General features: G+C 28.0%; 1 protein-coding gene across 3 annotated transcripts in view; it reads left to right on the forward strand.

Moving 5' to 3' along the window:
• Positions 1-14775, forward strand: part of LOC119687942 (protein madd-4) — a 115733-nt gene that overhangs the window by 59204 nt on the left and 41754 nt on the right. For 2 of the 3 annotated variants that reach the window (XM_038102504.1, XM_038102503.1), the window contains exons 11-14: positions 871-2039; positions 7355-7430; positions 10276-10381; positions 13850-13978. In XM_038102504.1, coding sequence (XP_037958432.1) covers positions 871-2039; positions 7355-7430; positions 10276-10381; positions 13850-13978 — 1480 coding nt within the window. The remainder of the gene's footprint in view (positions 1-870; positions 2040-7354; positions 7431-10275; positions 10382-13849; positions 13979-14775) is intronic. The other variant, XM_038102505.1, reaches the window with a different exon arrangement.

Raw genomic sequence — 14775 nt, forward strand, 5'->3', positions numbered from 1 at the left:
ACCCTAGTAGTAAATCGGATTTTAATTCAAGACGCTTAACTCTGGACGATACTGAGAGTAACACTAATGGAAAGTTCACTTATGAAATTTTTAAAGATAGTAACTTTCAAATAATTGCTATTAAAATTTTATGACATTAGAAGAAGTAATCATTTAGTTAGCGGTCAGTAGCTGGCAAAATTCGCACAAAGCTTGAAAATCGCAACAGAAAGCTTGCAAAGTTATAACAAATTTGTAAAGTTATATAGCTTATATGGATGTAAAGTTATAAAATCATCAAAGGATGAAGCTATCATGGTTTCTAATGAAGTATGAAGTATGGTTTCTAATACAAAAGCGTAGTCAACATTGCACATATGCAAAACTGTGAAGTCTCCATTCATTCTCAAGGAGCCTTTTATAAACCAATCAGCACTCTAAATTTTTTAGTACTAACTTTAGCTCGATATACTATATACTGAAAAATCAAGGCGATATTCTGATGATCATAGATGCCACTATGCAATTGAAATAAAGATTCGAACAATGTCATTAAAACATTTAATCAATATTGGTTTATTAAGGCGTCTAGTCACTTTTACTGAAATCTTTGGTTAACTACGGTTTCAAAAAACTTTCTGAAGTTTCTTCGCAGTATACAGTCGCATAAATCTAGATGGCGGGATATGTCCATATGTATATTAAATATATTAATTACTCAAAATAATCAAAGTATTTATTCTCCATTGCAAACCAATGTATGTTAACCTACACAAAATTAGAATATATTAGAATATATGTGAATTATATGTGAATTAAGTATATTTATTATTTAATATATAAACTGATATACTGATATATGATTTAAAATAAAAATTATACTACTTTCAGTTTTATAAAGGAAACCGAATGGTCACCATGCAGTGTCACTTGTGGAGAAGGTATACGACGACGTCCATACAAATGTAAGATATTTCTAGAATATTCAAGAACTATTGCAACAGTAAATGACACTTTATGTGATGGCCCAAAACCACATGATGAAGTTGAACGTTGTGTTGAAGACCCTTGCATGCTTCCCTCACATAGTTTCGATGATCAGTATCCACGTGATTCAATTAAAGTTGGCGTTTCGGAACCTGGCAAAACATATGTTTGGCGAGAACAAGGCTACACTTCATGTAGCGCCAGTTGCTTAGGTGGTGTTGAAGAATTAATAATAAATTGCGTACGTGAAGATAATGGACGTGTGGTATCACCATTTTTATGTTCACCTGAAGCGAAGCCAGAATCACGTGTACGTACATGTAATGATCGTCCGTGCCCACCACGTTGGAACTACTCTGATTATACACCATGTTCAAAATCATGTGGATTTGGCATAAAGACACGTGAAGTACAGTGCATACATGAAGTGACACGTGGTGGTGAAAATACAATGGTTGTGCCTAATAGCATGTGCCCTCAACCACCACCTGCCGATAGACAGTATTGCAATGTACTCGATTGTCCTGTACGTTGGGAAGTAGGTGAGTGGTCGAAATGTTCGCATACCTGTGGCTTTGGTATCAAAGAAAGAAAAGTTGAATGTAAACAAATAATGGCACAAGAGCATAAAATTGAGCGCCCTGAAACAATGTGTCCTAGTGCGAAGCCTCCAGATAAGAAGCCCTGCAACGTGAAATCATGCCCACCAGAAGATCCAAAACCTGTTATATCTATCAGTAATACAACTCATATACAACATGATCCAAAAAAGTCTAAAATTACTTTGAAAGTGGGTGGTGCCGGAGTTGTTTTCTTTGGCACACAAGTCAAAATCAAATGCCCAGTAAAACGATATAATCGTACCAAAATTAAATGGAATAAGGATCACAAACCACTGGCACGCTCTAGAAAATTTAAAATATCTAAGAAAGGTGCACTGCGTATACTAGACATCACTTTTCGTGATGCTGGTATTTATTCATGCCATGCCGGACTAAGTTCAGCAGAGATACATATTGAGGTGAAAGCTAAGCCTGGACAGCAGGTGACGGATCTGGAGCGACAGGAATCTGGTATGTGTTACAGTTTTATTAACTTAATTTAATAATGGCATATATTTTCTCAGATAACAATTAATGCTTGTTATGAATTCTTTAAACATATAGTGAAAATATTTCTGGGGATATTTTATAAGTAACAGAAAATAATTTTTCTTAGTTTTAATTTAATTAATTTATTACTATTTTAATAGATATATTTATAGAATTAAAATTTTTAATTTTAATTTTTGAAAATAAAACTTATAGAATGTAAGTGTAAATGAAGACTAAATTATGATAAATGCTCATTAACTGAATTTTTTTATATATATATATAGGATACATGTATCTAAAGTATAAAGAAGACTAACTTATATTATTCTTCATCTGAATTAGATGTGGATGTGTTGCTATATTATATGCTAAGTAAACTTTAATGTAAATGTGGTGTGAAAACATGTATATATACAGTCTACTTATCGTAAAACTAAATATATTATCAAAACACAAAGCCTTCCGTTATTTCGATCGTTTTGTTTAAGAAACATTTTTTGTTTATAGAAAAAAACTTAGTATATATATAATTCAGAAGTGGTTGATCGTGCATTATATCAGATAATTGATCAATTAAGAGAAGTATGTACGATTAAAGTACGGATTTCATACTTTAATCCTACTTTGCACTAGGTCTGACACTGAAAATTTAAAGATTTGGGAAGGGTTCTAATGCATTAACTCTACTTTGGACAGTGCCTTACACTTTAAATTGCTATTTCGTTATGCTAGTTTTAATAAAAAAAAAAAACATGATAATGGCAATAACCACATACAATGACAATAACCACACACATTTGCAATGACCACATACAATGACAATAAACACACACAATGACAATTACTAGAGACAATGACAATAACCACATTCAAATAAAATCTGATTAAGTGTTTTGAATGATAAAATTATTTAGTTAAATATTTTTCCCAATTGTTGCTATGGTTATGAAAGACGTGAACTGGGCTTTAAAGTTTTCCTATGCACTGAAATGTGTTGCAATTCCAATTCTAGCATTCATAACTTCAACACATAATAGGAACTTTTGATCAATCGATATTTCGGATAACGGCGATATCAAAAGACACTAGAATATAAAACCAAATCGGATTTCAACCATGCAATTTACTACTCATATGAAGTAATATTAAAGTTTTATTTCATCAAAATTTTTAAGATTTATACAATCAAGTCGTAAAACCTTTAAACATTTTCTTATGGTAAAAAAAAAAGACGAAGCTATTTTTTAGAAATCAGTTCTCTGTTTCATTAATAATTTTTAATACATAGACCTTAAGCAAAAACCGCTTATATTTAATATGAATATCTAATCTATTTTAGTAAGCAATTAATCTATTAAACAAAATATACACAAACCATCAAGTTTTGGGGCTTCATATTATAAACCATATTAGAAGTTTATGAGAATTACAAATTTTTTTCTTTTTTATGACGTTGTTAAAGCACCACAAGCACTATAAATTTGCGTTAAGTGATAATTGAACTCTCGACAATACACCTGAAAACAAAAACCATTTTTTAAAAATTATTAAAAATTCAATCAAAATTTTTTTTTATTTAAAAAATTATGAATATTTTTTAAAAAATATTAACAAACACAAATGTTGAAAATAAATGTATATTAAATTTTTATTTATCTTATTAAAATGTAAATACTTGTCACAAACTTGCTTCTATAACTTCAATTTTTTGTAGCATAATTTATGTTTTTTTATTTAAAACTGATTTTGCCGGCAGTTAGCAGTTGGAAGCAGTTAGAAACTTTCCAGAATGTTTAAAAATATATCTATGTTCTTCAAAATGTTATCTTGTAATACACCTTATTTCTTTATTCATTTAGTCTTTGAAATCGCTTATTATTGTGTCATAATTTTCAAGAATATTCTCTTCTTGATTTCTTTGTTTTATTTCAGTCGAGATATATTACCTTTGAAGTTACATAAAACACTATTCCGTAAATGTTGTGCGAATTCCATAGTTTTTCCTGATACAGCTGATCAGCTTATTCTGCTGATCCTTGAGTTTCGTTATAATATATATATATATATATATATATATATATTTGGTCCTCTACAAGAGGTGCTTGATAAAATCAATACTATTTTATTTTGGCAATTGAAAGATCATCTTTTAGTACATCTTCTGGAAAATCGAAATAAAAACGATTATATTCGAAAAGAACTTCTTCGGAATGAAAATTCTGCCGCTCTAAACACGAATAAAAAATTTGTTTTGTCAAAGTTTTAACTTCCTGTGAAATCAATTTTTGGATTCTTGCTCCAATTTCCTTTACCAAGTAACGTAAACATTTTTGGAGATACAGAGTCGCACAATCATATTTTGATCTCATACTTATCGGAATTTAAGGTCAAATATTGCCGTAAACAGACATTATAGTTATGTCTGTGACAACTACTGTGGGTCAAGATTGATATTTATTCAAATCATGTAATATTTTCTAAAATTAAAATTAGTTCTGTCCTATCATCAAACAGTTTTTTCATATATGTTGTTCAGTTTACTACTATTCTTTCTTCCTGATTTTCTGTTTCAATATAATATATAATTTAGGAATGTCTCCGACCGACAAACATTGTATGGCTAAGTGATATATGGCATATAAATATGATATGCAATTTTTTTGTTTTGAAGGAGTGTTTACAGTTTATAAAATTCTTGAAAAATACCTCCTAAATTTTAAAGCGATAGGATGATTAATTTCATTATAATCCATAATTATATGGAAGAATGCGTCTGAGAGACACATGTTGTCTGGGTTGGGGTATATATATTTCGTAAATAAAAAGTTTAATATTTCAAGTGTACAACAAAATAATTTGATCACTATTCAAATGTACTCTAAAAATATACATACATTTATAATGCAAATGTAGGGTAATGGGAAATTTTGTGGTCATTGCATTAACATGCTCGTAATCCTCACTCAATAAAGTTAACTTTTGTACATTTTCCTCTGTTTAAAGTTTAAAGCAACATAATTTAATGATTCCTTCTAAGACTCTAAGGAAGCCAAATCGAGTTTATGATCTCACTGTGGCTTTAACAAGGACAAACTTTTACTATGAATGGACTTTTATCTTAAGTATGCATATATGTGAAAAGTGTGGTAAATCCTCCTTTAATGCAATACCGCAACCGCACAAAATTGCTTGCTGTTGACACTTTTCATCATAAAATTTATTGGAATTTAAATCTCGTAATTTCACTTCACTTTTCAAATGAACAAATTAAAAAAAGCATAGATGAAGGCAGAAGAGGACCCACATACAAAGTTTCTATAAAATATTCTATAAAATATTTATTTTATATGATTTTATTTAAATATATATGGTATTATATATTGAGTGTCAGTATTTAAGTTATAAACTATTATTTTTTTTTAATAATAATGTTTAACTTGATATACAACTTAGAATCTATTTAGTCAATTCATTTTTTTCTTCAAATAATTGGTAATAAAAATTTTGTATAATTGTTTTAATAACTAAAAAAATTTAACTAAATATATTGCATATTTATAATAACATAGCAGTGATATATAAGCCGTTTTCTTTGAAATTGGTGTTGGTAGGGTAGGTAGGTTGGAGTGGCGGCCTTGTTTCCAAAAAGCCCACTTGAGCTCAAATGATGGCCCATTCTGGTATCACAGGAATGGCATTGGTATGTATATAGATTTAAATCAGTATACAGCCAACGCCGAAGAAGGTAACGACTCTCCCATTCTCCCATTAGGTAGAGGAAAACCAACCTGACAGTTCCTGGTTTAAGTGTATTTTATTTTTTATGGAAATATTAAAAATAAGGTTTTGCCTTTGATTAATTAAAAAAATATGTATATATCTTATTACATTTGTTTTGTATTTTTAAAATAATAAATTTATGTGATAAATTTAAATTTATAGTCATTTTCGAAATCTGATTATTAAAAATTTATACTTTAATGGCTTCAAAAGATCTCAATTAAAACAAACCAATTTCTTTTTATGAAATTTTTATTATATACCTCAATAATAATAAAAATAAAAAAATATCACAATAGAAGGGCTTTATTTTAAAATTATTTATACTCTCACAATTAATATATTTCAACTTTTTTCATTATGATCAAGTTTTGATATATTGGTGAGATATATGATAATAAATCATTAACATCTATTAATTATTCAAATGTGATAGGTCTGAAATGATGCTTTCCATCTGTTAGTACTATAATTTCAAAGTTTTTAGTCTATACCTTATAGTCAATAAATTTAGTGATTTAAGATCCGTATTCTCACTTAATAAAGTTTTATTGAACATTGTATATGTTGTGCTTTTTGAAACCCTTGTCCAACATATCTTCAACTAATTTAATTTTTCACTACTAATATATTTTCACGTTTTTAGATTTAAAACCCTTCTAAGGGTTTTATAGAATCTAAATCAGCTTGATTCATTTCATGCAAAATAAACTTGTTATATATTCGGCATTATTTTATGATAATTTAATAGTCTTTAAGGACATACACACAATAAATCTTTTTTCATATAGTACTTTCGATAATTGCAAATTTAGCATACTTTTTTAGATATGACTGCCTAGAATATAAAAGTTTATAGTCGTTAATTTTTGTGACTTTCTTGGCGGACAGAATAACTTAAAGCTACATTAAAGCCAATTTCTATATTTTTCTGTATATAAAAAAATGCACTAATGAAATCATGTAGCATAATTTTGAACTAAATAGTACTCATAGTATGTCCTTCAGGAAAGTGGACTTACACTTTAATTGTATAACTACTACATTAACTATCAAAGTTTTGTAATAATAAAAACAATAAAAATTTTAACAGATTTTTTGGAAAAAGTTTATAAATAAGAAGTTTATAGTATGAATACAATATATTCATTTTTATCAGTAACTGATTTTTTATCAAAATGGACTTACCATACACCACTTTCAAAGTAAACGACTCATACATATGTAGAACGTATTTTTATATTTTTACGGGAGGGACTCTTACTTTAAAATACATATAACTTTTATTTAAGAGTAAGGTTTTAAGTTAACAAATATAAGAAAACATTTTAGTATTGTTGTATATAGGTGTCATGTATTTATGTATTTTCTTTTTCATGTATTTTTCATGTATTAGCTTAATCTGTTTAAATAAAATAAATTTGAAAAATATCTTCTGTTGTAGATAAAAAAATATTAAAAAGTTGATAACAATCTTTGCTATTAAAGAAATAATTAATATATATGTATTACAGATCGACTTGTACGTGAACGTAGTGGTACTGAGCCTCTCACATCAGCCGATATGACAGCTATCGAAGGAAATAATAGGTGAGTATCTTTAAGTAATAATATAATATATTGTAGCAACAAGACAACGTCAAGAAAAATGTAATGTCGTAATGTTTTATTGATGAAATTTTATTTTACAATACATGTTTAATATAACAAATTAAAATAAATATTCTTTTTCACAATATTTTGCAATTATACCACCAAGGAACAAATTTAATTATTTTTACTGCATTATAGAATATTGTTTTGTTTGAAAATTCTTGCTAATTTGAGATTAATTGCACTCTTTAAAATCGTCATTATTTTGTTAGTTAAACAATAAATTTCCTTATAATATTTTTTAAGCATTCAATCCATTCACTGTTATTTTTTTTATCAGTACAAATGGTATTACATCCAAAGATGCTCTTTACTTATAAACACATTGGCGTATTGGCGTATAAATCTTATAGACTTCTTATTTTGTTGCGGAGTGTTTTCGCGGGTTGAGTTTCTTAACAATCCGTTTTATCCAATCCAGTCGACGAACCAAGAAAAGAACTAAACATACCACAATTTTCTGCATTCGTCTGATTTAAAGAGACCTTCCTTAAGCTGGTAGCAGTTGTAGCTATAATATCCTATAATGGCACTATATAGGATCTTCTGAACAAATTTTTAAAATCACAATGCGTCATTTTATTTATAAAAAATAGAAATTTGATTGTGTATACTAAACGCAATAGCTTAAATAAAAATAATTGAGTTTTGTAATAATATTAAAATGATATTAATTTGATGCTTTGTTGGGTAGCCAGAGAGAGACGAAACGGAAAAAACAATATGTCAACTCTTGCCAACTCGTTAGTTTTTATAAAAACCTTACCAAGTAATATAAAAACTCAATCTCAGTCGTGCTTCCATATTCATTGAGTTGAACTTAAAGTTTTTTAAATGAAGCTTGAAGTACTATTTAAGCTATCAATCAATCCTAGTCATTCTTTCATATACATTGAATTGAGCCTTTTGTGGTTAAAGTATTTTAAATGAAGCTTAAACAAATATTCCAGCTTATTTATGCTGATGAGCGAATATACTTGTTCCCGAGTAACGCAAACTGCTTTAAACTTATTCGAATATTTGGTTCAAACTCTTTGAATATGTTTGTATATCTAAAATAGATCACAACTACTCAAATAGCAAATCTGCTAAATATTTCATTTATAGTTCTTTGTTTTTGTATATAAATAACTATTGTATATGTTATTCTAGTATTTGTGTAAGATTTGTTTTTTTTAATACTCGTGTATTTCTTAAAGGTTTTCAAAGTTTTTGATTCAAATATTTGAATTATAAATACTATAATGTTGAAAAACTAATTATAATAGGTAACAACAACCAATTCTTTTTATATTTCCTTGCAATGCCTTTAAATTTTAAAATAAATCTTTCCAGTGTAGTATCTATATTCTTTATTCTGTTCAATATACCATTATTAATATTTTAGAATATAAACGTGTATTTTTTCAGTAAAAGTGTTTCAATTAATGTAAGAAAAATTTATCAACCAATCAAACAAGAAAAAAAAAGATTGACCTATTTTACTATAACATAACTTAAGGTTATTTAATAAGAAATATTTAAAGTCAACTTTTTCAAGAGCAAAAGTACATTTTTTTCAGCTTATGATAACATTTCAAGATAGCTTAAGTGAGAGTATATAAATACTTTATTTTTCGATTTAATAATTTACTATACATCTTCTAATTTTTCAATGACTTTTATGTACTATAAGTCGAACTCAATACTAATACTGATCACCGCTTGAGACTAAATTGCTATTAAACTAAACATATCTTAAATTTCGACTTATTTATGTTATCAATTTAAAATGAAAATTAAATTTCCTTTGGCTTCCAATTGAAAAATAAGTTGAATTTTTTATAGAAATACTTGTAGTATTTTTCTAAATCAAATATTTTAAATGCTCACTTGAATGATATAACATATATAAGAAAATACGTATACGCACTGTTGCTCTCGGCTATATGCAGATAAATCCAAGTACACATCTATTTGCGTTCGCAAGAACTTTATTTTTACTTATGTTCAACTGTATTTCACTATATGCATATATAAATAAATATATATATATTTATTTATTTAAAAATGTACATATATATATACATTTATTTTATATAATGTAGGGGAAAATCTTTTGTAGAAATTTGTTTAACGTTTGCTTGCCAGTCAGCTTGTCTGTTTATGTCGCATGCAATATGTTGTTGTTGTTTTTTTTTTTTTTTTTTTTTTAATAAAAATTGCAACACATTCATTTTATCAAGATAAGCGCTGTTGCATACCCCCGCATTCTCATTTTTACCCTTTTTGTTATACATTTTTGCATTTCTAAGCCAACATTGCAGGCTGACCTCTTGAAAGTAACAATTTCCGTTTATATCTTTTGAAATGGTTTCGCTTATTTGTCCGTCCGTATAGTTATTGTTTGTATTTTGCTGGAGAAGAATCAAGTGTGGCCAACTTAGCCACTACATATATTCATATTTATATTTCTAGTTTATTTTTAATTCATTTTTTAGTTTTCACAAACCCAATATTTTCCCTAAAAATACAATTTTTTCCCTTCTCCGGATTGCTTTCGTCTTCAACGTTCAAGTTGATAAAGTTACACTTTTACATTTTATTTTCACATTTGGTATCCTTGTCCTAGCCAATTCCCTTGGCAAGTAAGTTTGTGTACTGCAAGTATGAAAAGTTGCATTGTGTCCATCAACTCCGATGATATGATGACACAAAATCACATTTTGCCTTAAACATTCTTTAACATTTATTTATTTATTTTTAATTTATTTCGTATTCTCTTTACTTCGACTTTTTACAGTTCCCAAACCTCACGTAGAAAGCAACACAACAATGGACGTGAACGCAATAGGCGACCTAAATCTGGTGAAGTCCAACATGCGGACAGCAGCATCATGGAAGACGAGGTGAGCACTTATGAACATTTTTCCTATATTTATATATATATATATCTTTATTGTGTGGTTTCTTTGTTTTTGTTTTTTTTTTGTTTTTTTTTTTGTTTTTTTTTATTTTGAATTTTTATCTTTTCCATCCTATTTTTATGATTAAATGTGCTTTACTAATGCTCGATGAAATTCGGTCAGCAGGAAATGTTTTAATATTTGCTCTCTAAATATTATTTAGCTTTGCGGAATTGTTATATCAGCAAAGTTAACTTCTTTGCTTAGTGTATTGGATTTTCGAAGGATATTGCGCGCTACACAGTGTGTTTGTCCACTTTTCATTTAACAGGTTTAAAATGTTTATATTTGTGTTTGTTTTTATTTTCCTTACTAAAGTAATTCGATAGTTTTCTTCTTCATTTGTCGGCAGGATTTTATGTCCGAAATCAAGTTTGCGCAGCAGGTTGCTGATTTAAGGTTTCAACAGCTTTCGCCTGTTTGTCGTTTTTTTATCCTGATTTGTTTTTTTTTTTTTGTTGTGATTTTCCACAATATCACTGTTTTATTTCAAAATTTAATAAAGTAAGAAAATAGTTTCTTCTCTGATATTTAGTTTCTTTTTTTTATTTTGCTCGGAAATCAGTTTCAACTTTAACATTAATTCTGCAATATTTTTAATTTATATATATTGAATGAATATGCATAAAAGGAACCTAAAGTATTTTTAAATCAATAAACATGGTAGTATAAGTATTTTAACGATAACTGTTGATAATCATGAAAATTAAATAATTAACTAAGACACTAATCATATGCGCGAAATAAAAAGAATTGCTTAAGACATTAAACATCCAGCATCCGAACAATCAGAATATCTTATAAATATCATATAATGTATACGAATTAATATAGTAAGAGGCATAAGAGTTATATTAAGACTTATGTCCATATACCTATGAACTGAAAAGTTTTGGATGTGTCATTAAATAGGCAACTTTTAATAGTATTCATTTCAGTATACCACAGATCCGACTTCTAAAAGATGCTACATGCAATATTAATAGCATTCCAGTTATTAATTAACAATTTACAATGCCACAATTTTTGAACAATTGACAAAATTAACAGAAACAAAATAAAATCGTTTTGTGCGTTGATTGCCTTTCCATAAAAGGGTTAATACCAATTAAGCAAAATAATAACTTGCATACTTATTTGACCATAACACCCCGTTACCCGGTTACCCGGCAGTATGTCTCTTCATGCGTCTCAGATCTTAGCCTGAATAAATCGTTTAAGCTCTGCCGTGGGAAAATGAAGCAATATTTATTAGTATGCCGATTTACTTATTATTTATTGTTTATTATATAAAACTGAATTTGTATACATATTTCAGGATATATAACCGCTCTATATGTTTTCGAGAGCAGTTATAATTATAATTCACTCTGCGGAAAAAATCAAGCAAACTGAAATGTCGACGATATTTATATAGAGGATTATATAAAAATTAAAATAAAAATTACAATAAAAATAAAAACAAAAACTAATTTATAAGCGATATCTCCAGTATAAGTATTAGCCAAACTCTCGCGTTAATAAATGCTTCTGGCTGGTTTTAGAATTCGAAAGATGAATGAGGACTCGTTTCTTCCTCCACTTCAACTAACTAACTATAAAAGCAACAAATATTTACAAATACTACTGGTGATGAATATCTATTTGGTACTACTCGAATAACTGTACGGTCAGTTACAAATTAAATAAAATTAATTTAAAAATATATTAATCAAATTTTTGAAATGAATGCGTAGCTAAATGAACAATAGTGAATTACAACAACAAAATTTTTATAATTCAATTAATTGAATTTATAACTTAGCATACGAAACGGTTTTAAATACTATATTTCCAAATACTAATCATCAGCACCTAATTGAAACAATTAATGCCAAATATTCATAATCGTTGGTTCTTTAGGAAATGTTTGTTGTATTTATATATTCAATAGTAATTTTTAATATTGTAAGTAATTAAAATTTTAAAATTAAATAGTAGTTCACTACTATTTAAAAACTCAAATTTTATTTGTTAATTATATTTGTTAATTCCCTCTGACCTTACGTTAATCTATCAAATACCAGAAACTAACCTTAGCGCCGGAAGACAGGAGGACAAAATAAAAATGCCAATATAGGTTTATACAATTGTATAAAAAAAAATTCAATTGATTTAAATAAAATTGTTATTGTTGTAGTTCTCTACTTTTTGAAACCTCTCTTTAAATAAATATATTTTTAATGAGTCGTTTTAATAAGTCGTTGGAACACTTGACATTATTATTATTATTTTTGGCACTCTCTCTCAAAAGAATTGTTAGGAGTTAATTGATCGTAAATACGATTGTGATAGTACGAAGATAGATTTCTACCTTCTGAGTTATCTTAAGATTCAAGATCTTACACCAAACCAATAAAAAGTTAGACTCTAAAAGCGATCGAGATGAACGTGGCGAATTTCCAAACTATATGTTATGTTCTCTGATGAGAAAAATTTCATATCATATTTGATCATGATCATATTTATTTAACTGAACGCACTGCCATTCACTGCCATTTGACACTACGAATGGTTACCCGAAGTAATATTCCTTCCTCTCCAATCATTTTCATTAAGCCTAGTGTTGAAGATAATGCGACTTATTTTTGTAAAAATGGAACATGTTATGGAAGTTGCTCTAGAGCCGTGTGCACGCAAACATTTCGGACGCAGATCATGGACGTTCCAAAATGATTCGGCACCATATCATACCTGGCTCGTATGAACCCAGGTTAAAAAATCATGTTCCACATTTTATTTCGTCCACACAATGGCTTTCAAATTCGACAGATGCAAATTCGATGGACTGACTATTCCATCTGCGCCATTTTGGAAAGCAAAGTGAGACCTTAAAATATATGGATGCGCTGAAGAAAGTCATTATTCTAAAATTTTGATTATTTCCACAAATTTTTGTAATTTGAATTAATAAAAAATAATTTCACACAAAAAACATATAGTCGTTTGAATAGGTAACACTTCAATTGCCCTGTAACCCTGTATATTGCATAAAACTATCGAATATTGAAAAAATAGACTGAATAGACTAATAAACAAGTCTATGTAACTGTAATATAGATAAATGTATATATATGTATATATGTTTAAATAATTTATTTATTTATTTATTATTTATTTATTTATTTTTTATTTATATTCTTAAGTATCTTATACTAAAAAAAAATATGTAAAACCTTTACCTTTATGCTATTCATTCAAGATATAAATATAATTAAGACAGCTTACAGCTAAATCAATTAAGAGTTTAAGTTTTGTTTAAAATAATATCTAAATTAAATTAATAAGAATAAGAATAAGAAGAAGAATAAAAATAAAAATAAAAGTAATAAAATAATGAATTTTATTGGCATTTGTTGGCCCGTTTTACAGCAATCGCAATTAGTGCAGCAGGCCCAAGATAGTATGCTGCAGTTTCCGAACGCCAGCAGCGGTGGGAGTCGTCGCACAAACGCTCTACTGGCAATGCCATACTTCCAAGCGCTTCTAAGTAACTTGCAGGTGAGAAATCCTTTCGATTGTTTTTCGCAATATTCTTACGTTTTCGATTGCGAAAGCGAACTTCCTTCACGCTTTTACGTTTAATTATATGTATTAAATTGTTCGTTCATTTGTTTGTTTGTTCGTTCGTTCGTTCGTTCATTTGTTTGTTTGTTTGTTTGTTTGTTAGTTTGTTTGTTAGTTTGTTCGTTGGTTCGTTTGTTTGCTGTTGTTGTTGTTGTTATTGTTATTTTAATTATATTCGTTATTTAATTTCCACCACACGAAATGTTTTCTTTCACTTCAATTTTCGTGCTGTTCATTTTTAAAATAAACATAAGCAGAATACATCCGCATTAAAAATTCACAGTTACTTGCACTCATACAAACAGAGGAAACAAAATAATTTGGACTGATTTTATTTACTTAATTTAAATTGAAAAATAAAGGACGAGCTTCTGGTTTTTTTTTTTTTTGGTACTTGGTATTTGGTATTTTTTTTATTTTTTTTTTTTTATTATATTAACCAAAATAATCCATTCAACACTGAGACACTGGAATACATTTTTCGCATATGTTTGTGTTTATTAAAATAAAATTTTAATTTCAATTCCTTTTTTGTTTTTTCATTTACTAAATGAAAATAAAATACATGAAGCCACTGTTTCATTGCCATTTTGCCATAAGCTTGTGCAATGTCGTAAAAATAAATTTGTTTAATTAACTTAATTAAAAGCCATATACGATAAAGTGAAGTTAGAGTGCTAAAAAAAGGTCTTTGAGATACTCAAGATAACACACTTTGGGTTGACAATTTT

The sequence above is a fragment of the Teleopsis dalmanni genome, chromosome X (assembly GCF_002237135.1).
Source record: "Teleopsis dalmanni isolate 2A chromosome X, ASM223713v2, whole genome shotgun sequence".
Lineage (NCBI taxonomy): Eukaryota > Metazoa > Arthropoda > Insecta > Diptera > Diopsidae > Teleopsis > Teleopsis dalmanni.